General features: G+C 38.1%; 1 protein-coding gene across 1 annotated transcript in view; it reads left to right on the top strand.

Moving 5' to 3' along the window:
* The window catches only part of LOC127419590 (low-density lipoprotein receptor-related protein 1-like), a 220,280-nt gene that overhangs the window by 195,030 nt on the left and 2,341 nt on the right, over positions 1–22,909 (top strand). Inside the window, exons 76-88 of the mRNA XM_051661097.1 lie at positions 1,274–1,560; positions 1,822–2,000; positions 4,465–4,571; positions 4,679–4,798; positions 5,110–5,286; positions 5,403–5,543; positions 6,833–6,997; positions 7,269–7,430; positions 8,490–8,661; positions 8,813–8,914; positions 10,470–10,540; positions 17,743–17,836; positions 22,131–22,275. Of these exons, the coding sequence (XP_051517057.1) occupies positions 1,274–1,560; positions 1,822–2,000; positions 4,465–4,571; positions 4,679–4,798; positions 5,110–5,286; positions 5,403–5,543; positions 6,833–6,997; positions 7,269–7,430; positions 8,490–8,661; positions 8,813–8,914; positions 10,470–10,540; positions 17,743–17,836; positions 22,131–22,275 (1,922 nt within the window). The remainder of the gene's footprint in view (positions 1–1,273; positions 1,561–1,821; positions 2,001–4,464; positions 4,572–4,678; positions 4,799–5,109; positions 5,287–5,402; positions 5,544–6,832; positions 6,998–7,268; positions 7,431–8,489; positions 8,662–8,812; positions 8,915–10,469; positions 10,541–17,742; positions 17,837–22,130; positions 22,276–22,909) is intronic.

Genomic DNA, 22,909 nt, shown 5'->3' on the forward strand with positions numbered 1-22,909 from the left:
TCTTTAAAAAGCTGGTCAGCAGAAGGAAGCATGAAGTACTCCAAAATGTCTTGGTAAACGGGTGCAGTGACTTTGGTTTTCAAAAAACAAAATGGACCAACATCAGCAGATGACATTGCACCCCAAATCATCACAGACTGTGGAAACTTAACACTGGACTTCAAGCAACTTGGGCTATGAGCTTCTCCACCCTTCCTCCAGACTCTAGGACCTTGGTTTCCAAATGAAATGCAAAACTTGCTCTCATCTGAAAGAGGACTTTGGACCACTGGGCAACAGTCCAGTTCTTCTTCTCCTTAGCCCAGGTAAGACGCCTCTGACGTTGTCTGTGGTTCAGGAGTGGCTTAACAAGAGGAATACGACAACTGTAGCCAAATTCCTTGACACGTCTGTGTGTGGTGGCTCTTGATGCCTTGATCCCAGCCTCAGTCCATTCCTTGTGAAGTTCACCCAAATTCTTGAATCGATTTTGCTTGACAATCCTCATAAGGCTGCGGTTCTCTCGGTTGGTTGTGCATCTTTTTCTTCCACACTTTTTCCTTCCACTCAACTTCCTGTTAACATGCTTGGATACAGCACTCTGTGAACAGCCAGCTTCTTTGGCAATGAATGTTTGTGGCTTACCCTCCTTGTGAAGGGTGTCAATGATTGTCTTCTGGACAACTGTCAGATCAGCAGATTGTGTAGCCTAGTGAACCAAACTGAGAGACCATTTTGAAGGCTCAGGAAACCTTTGCAGGTGTTTTGAGTTGATTAGCTGATTGGCATGTCACCATATTCTAATTTTTTGAGATAGTGAATTGGTGGGTTTTTGTTAAATGTGAGCCAAAATCATCACAATTAAAAGAACCAAAGACTTAAACTACTTCAATCTGTGTGCATTGAATTTAATACACGAGTTTCACAATTTGAGTTGAATTACTGAAATAAATGAACTTTTCCACGACATTCTAATTTATTGAGATGCACCTGTGTGTGTGTGTATATATATATATATATATATATATATATATATATATATATATATATAATGCTCGGATCTGAAATATTTCATTGGCTAGATATTGATCTTTCTCAGTGGTAATTGCTATAAACTGTTTTTAAACCTTTTTTAATCCAGTAATCATGAGCGAGTCAAGGAGAAATCATAAATCAAAAGTTGTGAGAAACCTGAGCTTTTATCTAAAGTCATATACCATTTTCATCTGTTTCATCAAAATAGATATTTTGTGCTACTAAACACATCTTCATCTATTTTGGGATTTTTCGGCAGGTCTGAACAGTAATAAGCAGGTGCTCTACATCGCGGACGATAATGAGATCCGCAGTCTGAATCCTGGGATGCACAACTGGGTTTATGAGCAGACATTCCAGGGTGACGCCAACGTACGCATCGATGCCATGGACATGCACGTGAAAACCAATCGCATTTTCTGGACCAACTGGCACACCTCTGGCATTTCCTCCTTCCAGCTGCCCTCTACATCTTCATCATCAGGTCCTTCATCTAACTCTCACCGCAACAAAAGGCAAAGCGAAAGCAGCGTCACCAACCTAGATGTGAGTCAAGAACATTCAATATTGAACTTCACACTTAAAAGTTAAATTCCTTATTTTTTCAATCTTAAAATTCATCCTCCTATCCAAACCTAATATGCAGAGACAACCATAAGTAAGCTATTTGGAGGTTGATTTCTTTTGCATTGCTATCACAACATTGCTCTTGTCTGTTTTCATTCGTTTTTGTGACGCTAAATCACACGCCTCACCTTGAAGAACATTTTGTGAGATTTTTCTAAGTTTTCCTTGTCACCGCTTTAGATTCCAGGTTTGAAGATGCCGCGTGGAATCGCAGTGGACTGGGTGGCTGGTAATCTGTACTGGACCGATTCGGGTCGTGATGTGATCGAGGTTGCTCAGATCTCAGGCCAGCACAGGAAGACTCTTGTCTCTGGAATGATTGATGAACCTTACGCTATAGTAGTTGATCCTCAGAGAGGGTAAGAGACATGTATTGTGTGATATTTTCTTATACAGTTGTGCTCAAAAGTTTGCATACCCTTGGAGAATTGGTAATATATGTACCATTTTTAAAGAAAACATGAGTGAGCAGGCAAAACACATTTCTGTTATTTCTTATGGGATTCATATTCAACTGTAGGTTATAACAGAATGGCACAATCATAAAACAAAATATGGCAACAAAGAAAAAAATGAAATGACTCCTGTTCAAAAGTCTGCATACCCTTAGTTCTTAATACTGTGTATTGCCCCCTTTAGCATCAATGACAGTGTGCAGTCTTTTGTAATAGCTGTCTATGAGGCCCCAAATTCTTGCAGGTGGTATAGCTGCCCATTCGTCTTGGTAAAATGCCTCCAGGTCATGCAAAGTGTTTGGTCGTCTTACATGAACCGCACGTTTGAGATCTCCCCAGAGTGGCTCGATGATATTAAGGTCAGGAGACTCTGATGGCCACTCCAGAACCTTCACCTTTTTCTGCTGTAACCACTGGAGGGTCAACTTGGCCTTGTGCTTAGGGTCTTTGTCATGCTGGAAAGTCCAAGATAGTCCCATGCGCAGCTTTTGTGCAGAAGAATGCAAATTGTCTGCCAGTATTTTCTGATCACATGCTTCATTCATTGCCATCAATTTACACGAGATGGCAACTCGACCATGCAGCTCATTTTTGTTCAAGTATTGTCGTATTGTGCTCCTTGAAACAACCACACCATCTTTTTCCAGAGCAGCCTGTATTTCTCCTGAGGTTACCTGTGGGTTTTTCTTTGTATCCTGAACAATTCTTCTGGCAGTTGTGGCTGAAATTTTTCTTGGTCTAGCTGACCTTGGCTTGGTATCAAGAGATCCCCGAATTTTCCACTTCTTAATAAGTGATTGAACAGTACTGACTGGCATTTTCAAGGCTTTGGATATCTTTTTATATCCTTTTCCATCTTTATAAAGTTCCATTACCTTGTTACGCAGGTCTTTTGACAGTTCTTTTCTGCTCCCCATGGCTCAGTATCTAGCCTGCTCAGTGCATCCACGTGAGAGCTAACAAACTCATTGACTATTTATACACAGACACTAATTCAATTTAAAAAGCCACAGGTGTGGGAAATTAACCTTTAATTGCCATTTAAACCTGTGTGTGTCACTTTGTGTGTCTGTAACAAGGCCAAACATTCAAGGGTATGTAAACTTTTGATCAGGGCCATTTGGGTGATTTCTGTTATCATTGATTTAAAAAGGAGCCAAACAACTATGTGATAATAAATGGCTTCATATGATCACTATCCTTAATAAAAGACAGTTGTTTTTTTTTTGCATGATCAGTCATATTTTCAAAATCAGTGCCAATATTTCTACATTTCTGCCAGGGTATGCAAACTTTTGAGCACAACTGTATATTAAATGTATGATTTGTGATTAAAACAGCTTGTAGTTTGCCATGACTTGACAGAGATATTTTACAATAGTTTCATTAACAACATGCAGTAGTTACCATGAGCTAACAATAAGCATTACTTTTACACCATTTATTAAACGGGGTAAATGTTAATCTCTACATATTTCCACATATTAAAACATGTTTAACATTGTGTACTTCAGTTAAAGGAATATTCTGGGTTCAACACAAGCTAAGCTCAACTGACAGCATTTGTGACAATGCTGATTACCACAAAAATTATTTTCTACTCATTTCTTTATTTTGACTTTTCTTTAAAAAAAAAAAAAAAAAAGCAAATATCTGGGTTACAGTAGGGCACTTACAATGGAAGTGAATGGGGCCAATCCATAAACGTTAAAACTGATTTTAAAAGTATAGCCAAAAGATGTAAATTATATGTGTGTAAACATGTTTTTAGTGTGATAAAAGTGCTTAGCTTACTAGCCTTTTATTTGTAGAGTAATATCAGATTTAGTTGCTATGATGACAGAGAGCCATAAATCCTGTTATCCCGGTAATTTAGTAGTCCACCACAAAAATAGCGATTTGAACAACTTTACAGCTCAAACACACAAGTTTTAACAGAAGAATTAATGTAAGTGCTTTTATAAAATTATAAGCTTCACATTTCTGCCTTTTTAAACCCTCCAAAAATTGGACCCCATTCACTTCCATTGAAGTACCTCACTGTAACCTCAATTTTTGCTTCTTAAAGAAAAGGAGGGACGAGTCGAAATAAATTGTGCCACAAATGCTGTCTAACTTGTTTTCAGCCCAGAATATTTCTTTAATGTTTTATGAAATAACAATGAATGATGGAATATTTATAAATTGTTACTAGCTAAGATTGATAAATATTATAAAAAATGGTTGTTCATTGTAAATTCATGATACCTAATCTATTAACCTGGTTTGATTAGTGTTATTGTTCTATTTCAACAATTTAGGATTGCAGTTTAGAGCTTTAGTGTGTATTTTTCTTGTTTTTGTTAATGATAATTGTTTTATATCGCAGAACCATGTACTGGACTGACTGGGGCAATCACCCAAAGATTGAGACTGCAGCCATGGACGGGACTCTCAGACAAACCCTGGTCCATGAGAACATCCAGTGGCCTACAGGTCTGAGTCCATATAGTCCTGCATTTAACCATCTGAATACATTCAACTGCACAGGATGCTTTATGGTGAAATCTATTGTATTGATGAATACGTCTTGTCTGAGGCAGGTCTTGCAGTGGACTACTTCAATGAACGTCTGTACTGGGCAGATGTCAAGCTCTCTGTGATTGCCAGTGTGCGTCTAGACGGCTCTGACCCTGTTGTGGCTGTATCCAACACCAAAAACAGTTCAGTAGAATGAGTGTTCTTTTATGTTGTGGTGTGAAAACATCCGCCCCAGCAATCTATTAAATTATTTTTCAAAATCCTTATCCGGTAATCACAAACGACTGGAAATGTCATGGTAACACATTTGTCAAAAGTACGGGAACCCCATGAAAGGCCATGTGTAAAAAGAGCGATTATTTTTTTCAACTGTGTCAGTAACTATATCTTTTGGAATATTGGTATCACAAAATACAAGCTGTCCTGTTTAATTGTAGATATTATCAGCTGTATTTATTAAACTGCCTTTTTTTTTTTTTTTTTTTTTTAACAGATCTCCTCCACCCCTTCAGCATTGATATCTTTGAGGATTACATTTATGGGGTCACCTACAGCAATAACTTTGTATTCCGGGTCAACAAGTTTGGCAAAGGTCATGCGGAAAATCTGACAACGGGCATCAACCATGCTACAGATATAGTGCTCTATCATCGCTACAAACAGCCCGATAGTAAGTGCCTCTGAATGCAGATCTGTGTGTGGTGTAATTTGAATGTGAATGTAATCTTGCAGTGTTGATTACAATCTGTGAATATGAGTGTGTAATTTGTGTGTGTTTGTTTACAGTGACTAACCCATGTGACAAGAAGAAGTGTGAATGGTTGTGTCTGCTCAGTCCCAGTGGCCCAGTGTGCACCTGTCCTAACGATCATATCCCTGACAACGGGACCTGTGTGGAGGTGCCCCCTTCAACGCAATCCCCTTTCAGTAAGACCCTTCACACAGCTACTACCTTCACACCCATATCCCAATTCATACCACAATTAGAGCAATGTTCTCAATACCACGATACATTACATTGAAATACAGTGTTGCCAAGATGAAAAAATAAATAAATTGTTCACAGTAATAATTAATTTGTGTTCAAAATTTATAAAATTGTTCTCATCAACCTCTTTAAATCTGGAGCATTTTTAGGCTGTCGTCTGCTATTTTTCACACTCAAATTTAAAAGCTTACTATTTACGCATACTGTGGACTAATTGCCAAAGATTGGTCTAATAAAAAAAATAAAAAAAAGAGTGCAGTTATTCATAAATAATATTGTATATGTTTACAATCTTATGATGAATAGAATTTATTTTGTATCTTTTTTGTTGTTGTCCTAACTTTGTAAGCATGTAATTCTGGTTTTGTTCACTTCATCTACCTCCAAAAAGTCTTGTTTTATTCCACTTGATGGCAGCAATTACTGTAATTTTTTTTTTGTCCCCCTCTATCACCTTCCATCACAAAATGCCAATCTGAAATGTAGGTGGCGGTCTAACGCATTTTAGCCCTCTCAGATGTGTTCATCCATAGACATTCAGTCTAATTTTCAGTTCATGCACCACCCCCAATGTTTCATTGAATAGCTCGGCCTCTGAGTGGGCTAGAAGCTTAATCTAGGTTTCATTAGAAAGCTGAAATCCTCCCTTTTCTGGTGATGTATAACATTTTATAACATATATCTTATATTACATATATTATAACATATATCCGATGATTTTAGCATGCTTTTTCCTACTGGACCGCATATTTTGTTCTGGACATCTAAGACATACCGTTGGATTATTTACACAAGCTTAAAAGAGATGTTTGTATTTGATGTCTTACAGAAATTATATTTCCCTTTGTGATTCTTTTGAAAATCTTTCGAACTGTGGTATTAGGGCAACAAAATAAACTGGAGAGAATAAGAGCTTTCATTTGATATATATTTTGTCTATTTAAGTGAACACCAAATTTAAGAATTCATGCTCTCAAAAAATATTGTCACAAATATTACAGCAGGCTCACAATTAATTACGTTTAATCAAATCCTACTCAGAATTTGAATTTAGCTGTTTATCTCTGGTATTATTTGTGTTTTTGTAGTTTTAATTCTTTTTTTATTTTTATTTTTATTTTTTTTATGTTGCTCAGAACACATGCATGCCATACATTTATCAACATTAAAATTATTTAATTATACAAGTTGACTTAAGATTTCATCCTAAATGTTGTTTTTTGTTTAGCTCCTACCTGTAACATTCAGTGTCAGAATGGTGGTAGCTGTTTCCTCAATGCATGGAATCAGCCCAAGTGTCGCTGCCCCACCAGTTACAGTGGAGAGCGCTGCGAGATCAACCAGTGCAGAGACTACTGTCAGAACGGAGGAACCTGCTCGCCGTCACGCACAGGTATACACACTTAAAATTCACACAGTCAGTAAAGTAATATTAGAAGAGCTTAGAATTTGTAGTTAAGAAAGCTTTTCCCTTCTGATTTCTTTATACTAGTTTTGTCATCTCCAATTTGTCTCACATATCTTTATTTGTCCATGTGCAGTTTTTCTTTTATTATAATTTATTTTCCTCAAGTAAATAACTTGAATGCCTTTTTAATATTATTTTTGCCAGGTTTCTACACACAAACTAGAGCAGTGATATCTGTCTTTTTTACTTTTTTCAGGTGCTCCTACCTGTCGTTGTCAGACTGGCTTCACTGGGCCTAGATGTAACCTGCACAGCTGTAAGAACTACTGCCAGAATGGGGGCAACTGCTCTGTCAACCAGGGCAACCAGCCAAATTGCAATTGCCCAGTTGGCTTCTTGGGTGACCAGTGCCAGTATCGTGAGTTTGAGTCATCACTTTAAACAGATAATTCAGTTCTCTCTGAAAAATGTATTGCCTTGATGTTTTTTAATCAGTTGTTTCATTACTAAGTCTTTAAGTGTGTTTTATTTGCTTGGATGTGATGGCTCAGATGTGAAACTGCTTAATAGTGCTGTCAACAGGGCTGAGAAACTAAATTACAATTTTTCACTGAAATATTTCCAATTTTCAAATTATATTCAAATTTTAAAGACATTATTCCAGTTAGGGGTAAAAATCTTCGAGACGTCTGATTTTTAAATTGACATTGTCTCCTACGTCCACAAGAGGGTGCAACAAATAATATTAATCACTCAGCACCGTTATAGCGATTGTTTATTACAAAGAACATATATGGCTGTTAACAAATGTGTGTAAAATTATAAAGTCAAAAGATTTAGCCAGTTTATATTCTCAAATCAAATGTAAAACAAGAAAAGAAATGTTTCAAAAGACGCTTTTGTTAACTTAGTGTTGCACACAGTACCTTTACCAGTGCCAAAGTACTACCACAGACTCAAGCTTTATAATACCTGCGGTACCAGAGTGTTTTTCATTAAATACAGTTGAATGTACATATCTTGCTTATGCAGTGAGACGCTGATAAGAGAGCAAGACATAGTCAAAACACAACCGCCAAAGACCTCCGTCTCAGGGGGGCCGTTCACTCCGAACGCGTCCGTCTTTTTCTATTGAAGCATGCGCTAGACAGACATCTTTGACAGTTGCGAAGTGTCTTGCTGTTTTTTCAGCGTCTCATGAAGAAACAATGCATTCTTTCAGACACTGTCAATTTAAAAGGATATTCAACATTTAAAACATATTGTGAGACACCCATGTTCTGTTCTATTCGTTGCACTTCGTCTGTTTTAGTCCAAGAATGTCAGTCATTGTCAGTGCTTAGCACACATCCAATATTTGAATGCTCATTTTCTCATTCGAATGTGCATTTTTATCTTACGTTCAACGAATATTCGAATTTCGGATTTTAATTTGACAGCCCTACTGCTTAACAGTGTTTGTCTCTGTGCTGTGCAGGTGAATGTGACAACTTCTGTAAGAATAAAGGGATATGTATGCAGATGATGAATGGCACTAAACATTGTCACTGTCCTGACATGTTCATCGGCCCACAATGTGAGCTGAATAAGTGTGCATATTGTGGTGAGGGAAAATGTGAACAGCTTAGATCTGGAGGGATTACATGCAGGTACGTACCAGCACATTAATCTGTTTGGAATTGGTTGGTCATTCATAGACACCAAGACTTTTGCATAGGAGTTTGAGATGAGAAGAAGTTTGAAGTGGTTGTGTGCCATTTGTAGGGTGCTATGGATTTACTTATGTTCTTTTGTGTGTAGATGTGCTGAAAAAATGCAGGAGCCCACCTGCTACACCTGTGATGACTTCTGTATCGAGGGCCAATGCTCTATGGACACCCAAACTAATCTGCCGTATTGCAGGTAACAGCCTAAGACACCCCATATCCTCTTTTTAACAAAACTGTACACATGAAATGACTTTTGCTCTCATCTGTTAAGTCTCAGGTTTGGGTGTCAGTTTCATGACGTTTTGAGTTACATTTAGAACAAGCTTCAATTGGTAAAGCTATACTTGTATTACATCAAGTCTTGTATTACATTTTTTTAAATAGTTAAAAGCCTTGCTTATGGAAGAATACACAGCAATGGATAATATCATTAACATAAAAATGTAAAGCGCAGAAGTGTTTCTAAAGAGTTCAGAATATTTTTCCCCAAAGGATTTATGTATATAGATGATTAAAATGGGCCCAGAACTGAGCCTTGTGGTACCCCCTTGTACAATATTAATGCATAGATGAAAAACCATGTACCTGAATGGCCTAGTTCAATCCTTGAAACAGCTGAAATACTAGCCTACAGCTTGATAAAAAATAAACCTATGTCAAGATGCTATATTAGCATGTGATGGTCCACTGTAGGCCTGCCACGATTATTTGATCTTACTGCGATTATTGTGCACTTCAAATTCCAATCCCATTTTACTAAGGGAATTTTAAGCGAATATAGAAATGCCATTAACGGCACATTTTGGTGTCTCATTTTCCGGTGTTATTGCATTATGTGAGCACTCCAAATGAACTCCAAATGATTGTCTCACTGAGCCGCACCACAGACCGCATTCACGTCAGCCCCCGAAGACCATGTGAAGATTAACTACTTCTGAAGCGCTCTGCAAAGATTTGTGCTAAACTCCTTCGGAAAAATATTAGAGAGGATTTTGTTAGTGAACACAAAGTGCTCCGGTTTCACTTTAATTTAACACTTGCATAATGGAAATGTTCCTGGCCGTTGAGGGTTTATGCACATTAACTCTTTTTGTGGAGATGATAGAATAAATAATAAAAAAAAATTCAAATATACAAAGAATCTTAAAAGTCCTTCTTTATGCAAAATAAGGGCTTGTGGGTTTAATCAGAGAGGCTTAAAATAGTGTGTGAAATTGGAGAATTTAGGATATGAATATATTACTATTGCAAAAATTATATATTCAGGTTGGCCGGGTTCCAAAAACAGTGTAAATTTAAAATGAACCAATGCTAAAGTTGCTCTATTTTAGTTTAAATTTAAAGTTGCTAGACTAAATAGACATATTTTAAGCGTTTGATATGAAAAATATTTTTCATGTCGTTCTGCACCTGTGCAAAATCTTTGTTTTTAAAGCCTTAAAGGAAACAACAACAATCCCCATTCTGACTTACTCCTTAAGGTGAATGAAACACACACACCATAATAATTATGACAGTTTGTATGACAATTAATCATCATAATCATAAAAGCCCTAAAACAGACAATCATAATAATCACAATTAATTGTCAACCAAATTTCATAATCGTGACAGCTCTAGTCCACTGTTTTAAATGCTTCTGACAATTCATCAAAAAGAGAGAGACAATGTATAGATTTTTAACCAGGGTTAAACTAAACATCTCTAAAGGTTGCCATTGATTCAAAGTATGTATGTCTGTTGTCTAGGTGTCACGCAGGCTGGGAAGGTTTTCGCTGTGCACTCAATGTCGCCCCTGTTCAGACCTCAGACTCTGGAAGTAAGTGCCAGCACTCTCTCTATCTGCTTTTCTTTGTCTAAAAGAAGGAATCAGGTCAGTAATAATCTACAGTTGAAGTCAGAAGTTTACATACACTTAGGTTGAAGTCATTAAAACTAATTTTTTAACCACTCCTCAATTTTGTTTTTGTTTATGATTAACATTTTTATTGATTCAAAGAAGACAAAGAAAAACAAAACATATATGCAATGAATCAACATTTAACTCCCACTAATACCCCTCCCCAATCAAGAACCTCACACTGACCCCAAACGAACAACCCCATGGTCTTACATAAGTACACACAGACACACCAAAAAAAAAAAAAAAAAATTAAAAAATAATAAAAAAATATATATAATAATCATATAGCTCTAAAACTGCGCATCTCTCTTCACAGTCCCTCTCCAAGAGTCACCCAAAAACATCAAATAACTACCCCATTTCCCATTAAATGAATACCAGATCCCCAGCCTTCCACATGACACCTCCTCAAAGGCTGCCACCCTCCCCATCTCCTCGCACTACTCCCCAATTGAGGGCGCTCCAACCGACTTCCATCTCCTTAAAACAATCTGCCTGCCTATCATAGCACTGGTCAGGACCAAATTTTTATGTATTTATCTCTTACGTCGATGACCGTCCCAACACCCAAAACACAGAGTCTGGGACAAAATGAAATCCAAGTGCCCAACACGTCACACACAAAACTCTGAACCTTCAACCAAAATTCCTCGATCTCAGCACACCACAAAAAACATGGGCCATGTCTCCATCCTCCAATTGGCAACGCCAGCAGGTGGGTGTGTCTTTAAGACCAAGCCTATACAATCTAGAGGGGGTCCAATAGAATCTGTGTAAAATCTTGAATTGCATAAGTCGCACCTATGATTCAGACTTGATGTTCTTTAGAATCGTAGCCCACACTCCCTCCTCCAATACCAAATTAAAATCTTTCTCCCATAATCTCTTGATAGAAGTTAAAGCGCCGCCCCCAGACTCTGAACTAGCAGGGAGTAATACACTGATGCCTCGTGACCTTTTCCAAAAGCAGTAATCGTCACTCCCAAAGTGTCTGCCGCTTTAGGGGAGTGTATGCTACTCCCAAAAATAGTACAGAGCAGGTGGCACAACTGTAAATACCTAAAAAACTGAGATCTGGGAATTCCAAAATGTTGAACCAAATTTTCAAAGGATCTCGACACTCCACTCTCATGTAGGTCACCAAGTGTAGAAACCCCCCTCACAATCCACACTGACCAGCAGAAAGGGGACTTATTAATACATAATTTAGGGTTCACCCTTTAAATAAATGTCCGAATTAAACACACTGGACACTTTTGTCCATACCGAGTGCAAATGCGAGATAATAGGGTGTAACATAACTTCTCCGGTTAGTTTGATAGAGAGGCTTTGCGATGGCGAAATAGGGGCAAGAACTTCCTTTTCAATACAAAACCAGGGAGGGGCTCTCTGTGGTGGAAGCAACCAATGAGCCAAATGTCTGAGTCTGAATGCATAATAATAAAATAAAATCTTGGGTAGGCTAAGTCCACCTTTGTCAGTCGGCCTATGTAATTTGTTGAAATGCAATCTGGGATGTTTACCATTCCAAATAAAGGTCTTTGCTATGCTATCAAATTGCTTGAAATAAGAGAGGGGGACATATATAGGGAGAGACTGTAGCAGGTAGTTGAATTTTGGAGTACAATTCATTTTAATATCATTAACCTTCCCAATCATAGATAAGTGTAATGAAGCCCACCTGCCCACATCGCTCAAGCCTTTTTATTAAAGTGTCAAAATTAACTCTAACTAAATCACACAAATTTGTTGGAAATAAAATGCCCAAATACTTAATGCCCTGTTTGAGCCACTGGAAGGTGCCCGGTTGAAAAGCCGTTACTGGACAGTACGCTGTCAGAGCCAAAGCTTCGGATTTAGACCAATTGACTCTGTATCCTGTGAACTTAGAGAAGGAGTTAATAATCCTGTGGAGGCAAGGCTAGTGGGGTCAGATGTGAATAACAAAATATCATCTGCGTAAAGCAAAAGCTTATGTGCCACACTTACCGCCATCACCCCTGGAAAATCATCCTCCTTTCTTATTGCGGCTGCTAATGGTTCCAGGGCAAGACAGAACAATAATGGGGAAAGAGGGCATCCCAGCCGGGTGCCCCTATTCAGAGTAAAATAATCTGAAAATAATCCATTTGTTTGTACCGCCGCTACTGGGTGTCTTATAAAGTAACTTAATCCATTCAATAAAAGTGTTTCCGAACCTGAATATTTCCAAAACCTTAAAAAGATAATCCCATTCTACCATATCAAACGCCTTTTCGGCGTCAAATGAGATGGCAGCGACCGGAGCCTGATCATTCACCACTGACCACATGATATTGATGAAACGCCTAATGTTATCAGAAGAGTTGCGGCCCCTAATAAACCTCACCTGATCTATATGTATAAGAGATGTCATAACTTAATCGGTTAGCCAGTATTTTTTACAAAATGTTAACATCTAGCTGAATCAGGGAAATTGGATGGTAACTCTTACACTCGCTTGGATCTTTGTCCTTTTTAAGAAACAGACTGATCCGGGCTTGTGTCATGGTTGGCGGAAGCTTTCCATTCTTTAATGATTCTTTAATGATTCCGTATAAACTTCTAACAGTGGAGCCAGTTCTATAGCATAAGATCTAAAAAATTCAGTGGCAAAGCCATCTGGCCTGTAGGTAAGGCCTTAATTACCACATCAAGCTCCTCCAAGTTTATCCCAGAATCAAGATAATTTTTTTGCTCAATCATCAGTTTAGGGAGATTTAATGGTTCCACAAAGTTCCTAATATCTTCATCAGTAGATGAAGACGTGGAACTATAAAGATCAACATAGAATCTTTAAAAGCATTATTAATATCAATGGCTGAGGTAAATATTTCATTTTTTATTGAGGTAAAAAATTATATTATATCTGTATTTCAATCGGGTCAATTCTCTGAGGCCATCAGATGACATTTGGCACTTCAGCTCTGCCTCAGCATTTTTTATATTCCCTTCTAACTCCATGATTTCTCGTGCTTTGGATTTTTTTTATGAATGAGGCATACTGTATGATCCGTCCCCTAAGAACCGCCTTAAATGCCTCCCAGGCCACGCCCACAGAGGATACTGAGGACCAGTTGGTCTCCATATAAACATTGATTTCAGCCTTTAACATTTGTTAGAATTCAGGATTTTGCAAAAGGGATACATTAAAGCACGAACTATATGATTTATTTTTCTCTGTATATGGCAACACCTCTAAACTTACCAGGGCGTGATCTGAGATTAAGATGTTTCCAATTCAGCAATCAACAGCAGATGAAATGAGGGACTTGGATATAAAAAAAAATTAAAAAATCTATTCTAGAATAAATCTTATGGACTGATGAAAAAAAATTATAGTCCCTACCAGATGGATTCAAAAGTCTCCAAATACCTGTGAGACCAAGATTTTTACACATCTTATGAAGCATCAATGTTGCTCTAGGGGGCTTACACACTTTTGCTTCACTATGATCAAGGATTGAGTCCATCAAAAGATTAAAGTCTCCTCCCAAAATTATATCATGAGGGGTGCCAGCGGCTTGCAACATCCCTTCAAGATCTTAAAAAAAGCCCTGATAACCAGCATTAGGTTTGTAAATATTAGCCAAAATCAATCTTTGCCCCTGAATTTCTGCTAAAACAATAATGACTCTTCCTAATTTATCATTAATCTGTTTGAGACATTTTAATTGTAGATGTTTACTTATCAGTGTAATGACTTCCCTGCTCTTACTTGAGCCAGCACCAAAGAAAACATGTCCACCCCATATCTTCCCAAATTTTTCAGCTTCCTGCTGGGAAAGATGCATTTCTTGAAGAAACACTATATCATATTTCCTTCATTTAAGAAAAGAAATAACCTTCCTTCCTTTTTATGGGGTGCTTCACATTCCACATGGAGAGAGATAATCCACTCATATTAACATATGACATTTTAGAAATAATAGATTGTGTCAAAAACAAAATTATAAAGACCACATTCCAACATTAGAGCAACAAACAAACCCCGAACACCCCCCCCCCCCCCAAAAAAAGAAAAATGGGCGCATTAACCCCATGCACGACAGCACCAACCGGCGTCCATCCCTCTAAACACAAACAGTCCATGTACGTCTACGAGAGCCCCCGCAACAACTTTGCCGTCGGATTGCTCCGGTGTTTCTATACAAATTTTGTGAGACAGAATTACACAACAGAAAATAAACTATAAACAAACTCCAGCCAATAGGCGGGATAAACACAAAGACGTGTAAATTCCTCCACATAACAAACTCTAGCCACTAGGCGGAACCAGCACAAAACAAAAAAAAGCCTTTCAGTTCTTCGGACAGTCAAACAAATGTTCAGTGAAAAAAAAAAAAAATGCCATAATCACTCCAATGTTTTGCAAGAAATATTCCACAGAACAAACTCCAACCAATAGGAGGCGTAAGAACAAAGAATGTGCAGATTCAACCACAACTGTCCCGAAGGAGTGTTACTCCACAAAACATACTCCGACCACTAGGTGGAACCAGCACAAAAAGAAACAAAGAAGGCACCCAGCTTCTTCGAACAGTCAAGTGAATATTCAGTGAGTCAGGTCCACACGGCTGCATACACATTTACTTACTCACTCTATTGACTCTATGAAGGATAATGCTTGCTGTGGCCATCCTTAGCATCTATTCTCAATTTGGCCGGAAATATCAGTGCAAAAGCGACCTTCTGATGATGTAAGTGTTTCTTGCATTCCTTGAATCGATCACGTTTCTCTCTTGTCGAATTCACAAAGTCTGGGAACAAGAAAATGCTGTGGTTCTTCCAAGAAAGCATTCCTTTACTCCTCGCCTCACGTAACACAAGATCTTTATCGGATGATCTCAGAAATTTGGCCAGAATTGATCGTGACCTGTCTCCCTCAGTGGATCTCCGAGCCGGGACTCTGTGAGCTCACTCGATTTCCAGCTTATGGCCTGTTATGTCGAGCAGACTCGGGAAGAGCTTGTCTAGGAATTTCACCATATCTCGGCCGCCTTCGTTCTCAGGAATTCCAACAATTCGGATGTTGTTTCGCCGGCTACGATCCTCAAGGTCTTCCAATTTTTCCAAAACACGTTCCAAGTCCGCCTTGGTCGCTAGCGGGTTAGCAGCTAATTCCCTCTCTGATGACTCCAGATAATCGATCCGTTTCTCAACGTCCCTGATTCTTGTAACCAACTCAGAGAATTTCGTCTCCATGGAAGTGATCGATCGATATATTACAGCAAGATCCTCCGAGTCTGCAATGACCTTCGCCAGCATCACAGACATACTCGCCAGTTAACGCTGAATTTCTTCCGCCGCACCGTTCAAACAGAGTCCCTGGTCTGCGGCCCTGTCTGGGGTATCAGCTTGAGCATGTAAGTGTAAGTGTAATGTCTCCAGAGCCCGAGGATTTTGAATTCCTTGACATATTGTCTTCATAGAACAGTTATGGATCAGGGTGTATCGAATTTCACCGGTTTATGACCTAAATAGTATTAAAAACTAGCAAAGTGCACAGAGCTCGCCATTTACATGTCTGACCCCGCATGGTGCCACGTAACTCCCCCCACTCCATAGATTTCATATTAACAAACTATAGATTTGGCAAGTTGTTTAGGACATCTACTTTGTGCATGACAAAAATAAGTTTTCCAACAATTGCTTACAGACAGATTGTTTCACTTTTAATTGACTATATCACAATTCCAGTGGGTCAGAAGTTTACATACACTAAGTTTACTGTTCCTTTAAGAAGCTTGGAAAATTATGTCAAGCCTAATTTAGCTTCTGATAGGCTAATTGGTGTCAATTGGAGGTGTACCTGTGGATGTATTTTAAGGCCTACCTTCAAACTCGGTGCCTCTTTGCTTGACATCATGGGAAAATCAAAAGAAATCAGCCAAGACCTCAGAAAAAAAGATTTTGGACCTCCACAAGTCTGGTTCATCCTTGGGAGCAATTTCCAAATGCCTGAAGGTACCACGTTTATCTGTACAAACAATAGTATGCAAGTATAAACACCATGGGACCACGCATCCATCATACCACTCATTAAGAAGACGCATTCTGTCTCCTAGAGATGAACGTAGTTTGGTGCGAAAAGTGCAAATCAATCCCAGAACAACAGCAAAGTACCTTGTGAAGATGCTGGAGGATATCCACAGTAAAACAAGTCCTATATCGACATAACCTGAAAGGCTGCTCAGCAAGGAAAACCTCCATAAAAAAGCCAGACTACAGTTTGCAAGTGCACATGGGGACAAAGATCTTACTTTTTGGAGAAATGTCCTCTGGTCTGATGAAACAAAAATGTAACTGTTTGGCCATAATGACCATTGTTATGTTTGGAAGAAAAAGGGTGAGGCTTGCAAGCCAAAGAACACCATCCCAACTGTGAAGCATGGGGGTGGCAGCATCATGTTGTGGGGGTACTTTGCTGCAGGAGGGACTGGTGCACTTCACAAAATAGATGGCATCATGAGGAAGTAAAATTATGTGGATATATTGAAGCAACATCTTAAGACATCAGCCAGGAAGTTAAAGCTCAGTTGCAAATGGGTCTTCCAAATGGACAATGACCCCAAGCATACCTCCAAAATTGTGGCAAAATGGCTTAAGGACAACAAAGTCATGGTATTGGAGTGGCCATCACAAAGCCCTGACCTCAGTCCGATAGAAAATTTGTGGGCAGAACTGAAAAAGCATGTGCGAGCAAGGAAGCCTACAAACCAGACTCCATTACACCAGTTCTGTCTGGAGGAATGGGCCAAAATTCCAGCAACTTATTGTGAGAAGCTTGTGGAAGGCTACCCAAAATGTTTGACCCAAGTTAAACAATTTAAAGGCAATGCTACCAAATACTAAGTGTATGTAAACTTCTGACCCACTGGGAATGTGATGAAAGAAATAAAAGCTGAAATAAATCATACTCTACTATTATTCTGACATTTCACATTCTTAAAATAAAGTAGTGATCCTAACTGACCTAAGACAGGGAATGTTTTTTATGATTAAATGTCAGGAATTGTGGAAAAACTGAGTTTAAATATATTTGGCTATGGTGTATGTAAACATATGACTTCAATTGTATGTCTCCTCTTTGTGTGTAGATACTGCATCAGTGGTCATCCCAGTGTTGTTGCTGCTCTTGCTAGCACTGTTAGTGGTTGGCGCCATCGTGTGGTACAAGAAGAGAATGCGCGGGTAAGTAAAAATACCATCTACGAGACTCTATGAATCAGTTCCACATTCTGGATCTAGCCATACATAATTGGTTTATTCAGGGTATCCGAGGGTCATTAAAAAGTATTAAAAGGTATTAAATCAATTTGGTGAAAAATAAGGCCATTAAAAAGTCTTAAATTGCAATACCCAAGGTATTTTTCGTTTTTGTTTAAACATTTCCCTCCTTGGGTCGTAAGGTTGAATGAAAACCTTTCATGCCTCGCAGATAGCAGAGAATATAGTGGGTGCGCGGTTTTCTCGTGTATGTTCAGTGCAAAGTCTTTCTTGCAAGTCAGTCCACTGTCTGCCGTCTTTGGAACGCTCTCGGGAACCTATTTCCTGTCATGCCAGTGCAGCTCCTATCTACTTGAATGGGGAGACACCGAAATATCAAAAACGGTTGGTCAAGATTACGATCAAAGAACATATTTCTAATCCATAATAAAATCTGACAATACTGGTATCATAAATTGTGATTCTTTAACTCATATTATGCAAAAAAATGCATTTTTCATAAAACACACATGCATTTTAGAGTTGATTGACAGGTGATGTCTGTATCTAAAAGGTGATTGGCTCTTTTAACTGTAAGGCAGGACTTCCTTTCTACATCTGTTGACTTTTGGGTGCTCAGAGTTCTTTGGTTGAGCGTTACAATTTCTCACATTCACTTTAATAGAAGTGGCCCATCTCTGCTAAATAATCTCTTGTTCAGTGTACATATGCGCTGGTCCTGTGAGTGCTGCTCTGGGGCCCGAGATATTCCCCATTAATTTTCTCCGTTGTCAGTTCAACATTAACAGGCTGGGCGATTACATGAGAGAAGACAAATTTAATTAAGTTGTACCGTATCTTTCAACATACCCTCAGAAGCTCATTCATGTTTTTGTGTTTTTTTGTGCTATAAGTTGGAGAGAAAGAGCGTTGTTTCCCGCTCTATTTGAATGGCCAGCTACCGCAATCTTTCACAGGCACCATTAAAGAGTATAAATACAACATTTATTGTTTGAATTTCAAGATAACAGTGACATCATTTAAAAGCTTAAACTAAAATCATGTTTTTCCAAAACAATTACATCTGACACAGATGATGGAGCGTGACACAATTTGTGCATCTGGAGGTGTAACTGTTGCTGTCCTGTGCTTTCACTCTGCATTGGTGTGTGTGTGTGTGTAGATAATGAGATGAGATACCGGTGACATCATTTTTAAAAATAAAAGTCCCACATTGAAATAATTCATTTTGAAATTAAAATGAACATGAATTAGTGGAAAAAGTTAGTAAAATATCTTACAAAACAGAATATTTTAGGATATCACATGATATGTTGAAATTATATTCAAAAACTTAAAAAAAAAAAACAAATACAAATCATTGAAGATGAGTATTAATATCTGCTACATAGATAATGGTAAAACTGTACAAATTAAATGCAGTCTATATGCAGTTTTGAACAAAGTACTGCTGTTTGTGATATTTGGAGAATATATCTGATATCTGGTGGAAGGGCTTTCCACCACTGAGGACCAGAGAATATGAATGATCTGAAGAGCAACTTTGTGACACGTTGCAATGGAACCACCAGGTGTCGCTCATTCTTAGATGGCAGGGATTGAGAGGGGACATAGACCTGGAGGAGTGAATTAAAGTGAGAGGGTGCTGTCCTGAAGGCCAGAATCAAAGCCAAGTTATTATACGAATCCAAATACATGACATATCACAGAAAAGGAGATGACAGTGTTTAACAAGATTTAAAATGAGGAACAATGTAAACTGTTAAATAAACACTGCCCTTTCCACCAAAATAAAAGCTCAGAGTGAAGGTGAAGTAAATACTACAGAAATATATTACTATTATATAAAAACAAATCTAATCCTTAAAATTATAATAATTCAATTTTATTTTATAATAAAAAACTTGAAAGGAACCCACAATGATTATTAATAATATAATAAAATAATATTCAAATCAGAATCAGAATGAGCTTTATTGCCAAGTATGCTTACACATACAAGGAATTTGTCTTGGTGACGGGAGCTTCCAGTGTACAACAATACAAAAACAGCAGCAAGACATAGATAATAATAAAAAATAAAACTAATTATACACATACACACATACACATGGGTAGTGCAAATCTAATACAATCTGTTATGTACAGTGTAAATACAAATCTATTATGTACAGTGCAAATGTTTTTTGTTTTTTTTGAGTGAGTCCCAAAAAAGTGATTGAAATTGTACAGTAATGTTTGCACATAATGTTAATTCACAAAAATGTTTTAGTAAAAATATATGTTGGTAAATGCTACTTTTTATTAGGCTAACAGAATTGCTGTATCGGTGCAAATAAATAAACAGCAACTGATTTATTGCATGCTGAGGTTATGTGGTGTCTCAGAACAGCGGTAAAGCACCACTCATTCAGGTTGAACGAAGATATTTGCCAGCTTTTTCAAACAGTGTTCCCCGATATAGCAAAAATATAGCTCAGATAAAGCAAAAAGTTTCACGTGTGGCATGACAGCATATATAATTCGATTTGGTCTTGTTCAAGGAGAAGCTTGTTGGTAGTGTCAATAATGCAAGGCCATTTGTGCTCATGTTTGATGAGAGCCTCAATGAGTGCACTAAAAAAACAAAAACAAATGGATGTTTATGTAAGATTTTTGGAGTGACATCCAGTCTGTGATGGTGTATAGTAATGAGCATAAGCAATTAACTTTAATAACTACTGTAAAGTACTTTGTTACATGTTAGATACAATTGAATACATTTTGAGTTGCGTTTGAAGTCAAGCCTATTATTTAACATGAGTGTAGTACCATATGTATTTACATACTTGATGCTTGCATTGCAAAGCCTTTAAAATAATCATTATTGATGTTCAGAGTCAAATATCTTTGTCCCCATGTTCTGTTTTTATTTTTTTACTTTGCATATTTATTTTACTTAATACATTTAAACCTGGGCTGGACAATGAAACATTTAGCTGAACTTTAGCTTTGGTTGAAGTTAACATAATATTGTATTTTTGTTTAACACATATTTTCATTTTATGGTTTCTATAGAATCGCTGCAGACCCCAAGCGTCGTGTACCCCGTTTCAGAGCTATACTAAATTTCCAACTCTCTTTCTCTCTCTCTCTCGGTGGTAAAACTGCATCTCTCTTTCTCTCAGGTCTGTGAGGCGGGGCAAGCTCAGCTCCAGATGTTCGCGGTAACTCTGACTCTATAATAGCAGGGTCTCATCCACACACCCCCCACTATCTCTCTCTTTCTTTCTCTGTTTCTGTTGCTTGATCTTGTGCTGTTACTGTTGTATTCCTGTGCTTTTTACCAATATAAACAAAGGGATCTGTTGACCAGCATCTAAAATGGATCAACTGTTTGGTGCAAGATGCAGCATTGGGTTGCGTCCTGTCCCTCATTCCTCCTCCTCGCGCCATCCCTAAGACGTGTGTTTGTTTATATCTGTCTGTTCATGAGAGCATTGTCACTGTGCTTCAAGTGTTTGGCTCGTCATTGACCGTAGTGGACCATGTCTTGTGGATATCCAGCTTTCTTTAAGACCTCGCAGAGTCACTCACTCTGGCTTGCAGTCTCCACCTGAAAGCACATGGATGGTTCCTCAAAGTGTCATGGCACCTATATGTGTATATATATGGCAGGAGAGTCCATGGTGGATGTTAGATATATTTCTGGCTCTGTTTACACCTGGTATTAAGATTTATCTCTGGTGTGATTGGATTTCAAGGAAAAGATCCCTGATATTGTTTTACTAACATCATTCACTAGGTCAGTGTGTTACTGCACGTTGATTAAAAAACTATATGTGCTTCTCCAAGTTTTCTGATCAGACAGTTATTTTCTGTTTCTTTTAAGTTTAAAATCTTGTTTTAGCAATGCAATTGCTATACAAGTGAGTATATTGTCCAGGACAATTATTAGTGGCAATGCAATGTGGTTACATGCATTTTTGAGTGATCTGATCACAATACCTTTTCGCCCCCTTATAAACTAATTTTAATATCAGGTATAAACAAGGCCAAAATGTCATGGCTCATATATATTTATATATATATACGCACACACACAACAGGAGAGGCCCTGGTGGATGTAAGCTCTCTCTGTGTTTGTGAGTTGCTTGAAGACAGGCTACTTTGTGTTTGCAAGTGTACTGTAAATTCTTGTGCTTGGCTCAGCCTGCGTAGGCATGTTGAAAGAAGCTTGAATAAAGATGTAATTGCGCACTGGTGTTTGTGTCCACAGTGCTAAAGGATTCCAGCACCAGAGGATGACCAACGGAGCCATGAATGTTGAGATCGGGAACCCGGCATACAAGATTTACGAAGGGGAGCCTGACGATGATGCAGGGGAGCTGCTAGACTCCGACTTCAATCTGGATCCAGATAAGGTGATACCCTAAAATTACTTTCATTGCCAGTATTAACATTAGTCCCAATTCCAAGGGTGTTCTGTTAAGTTTTGGTTTGACCTCCTGAAACCAGAGTGTGACTGCTGTGTGCATTTTCCATTTCCCTTTTTGATTTGTAACTAGTAGCACCAAATAATCATGCAAAAAATAAAATACAATTTCTAGGGCAAATAGTTTTCCTTATAAATTATGTCCACATATGTGGACAGCGGGACCAAGTTGTGAAATTTTAAATAATACCAACCTATATAAAGTCAGATTGTTTTCATCAAATATATTAAGTTTGTGGGTTATTCATGTTTTCATACGTTACAGACATCACATCAGATGAACATCATTAGCATAATTAATACTTATTTAAAGTAATGGCCAGCATCATCCAATCACTGCCAACCATGTTAAAATAAAATTGTAAATTATACATTCTGAATCTATGTACTGATTACCATTGTCCCATATCTGCCAAACATGATGAGTGGTCTAAACATCATTCTGCAGCCTGAAACTGAACTTATGATGGGAAGTTTGGATTGAATGCACTTAGCTGCATAGAGAGCTAAAGGATGCTCCCTTGCTTCCTATTTATTGAATGACTTGACCTCCAGTGTTGTAA

The sequence above is a fragment of the Myxocyprinus asiaticus genome, chromosome 29, assembly GCF_019703515.2.
Source record: "Myxocyprinus asiaticus isolate MX2 ecotype Aquarium Trade chromosome 29, UBuf_Myxa_2, whole genome shotgun sequence".
NCBI lineage: Eukaryota > Metazoa > Chordata > Actinopteri > Cypriniformes > Catostomidae > Myxocyprinus > Myxocyprinus asiaticus.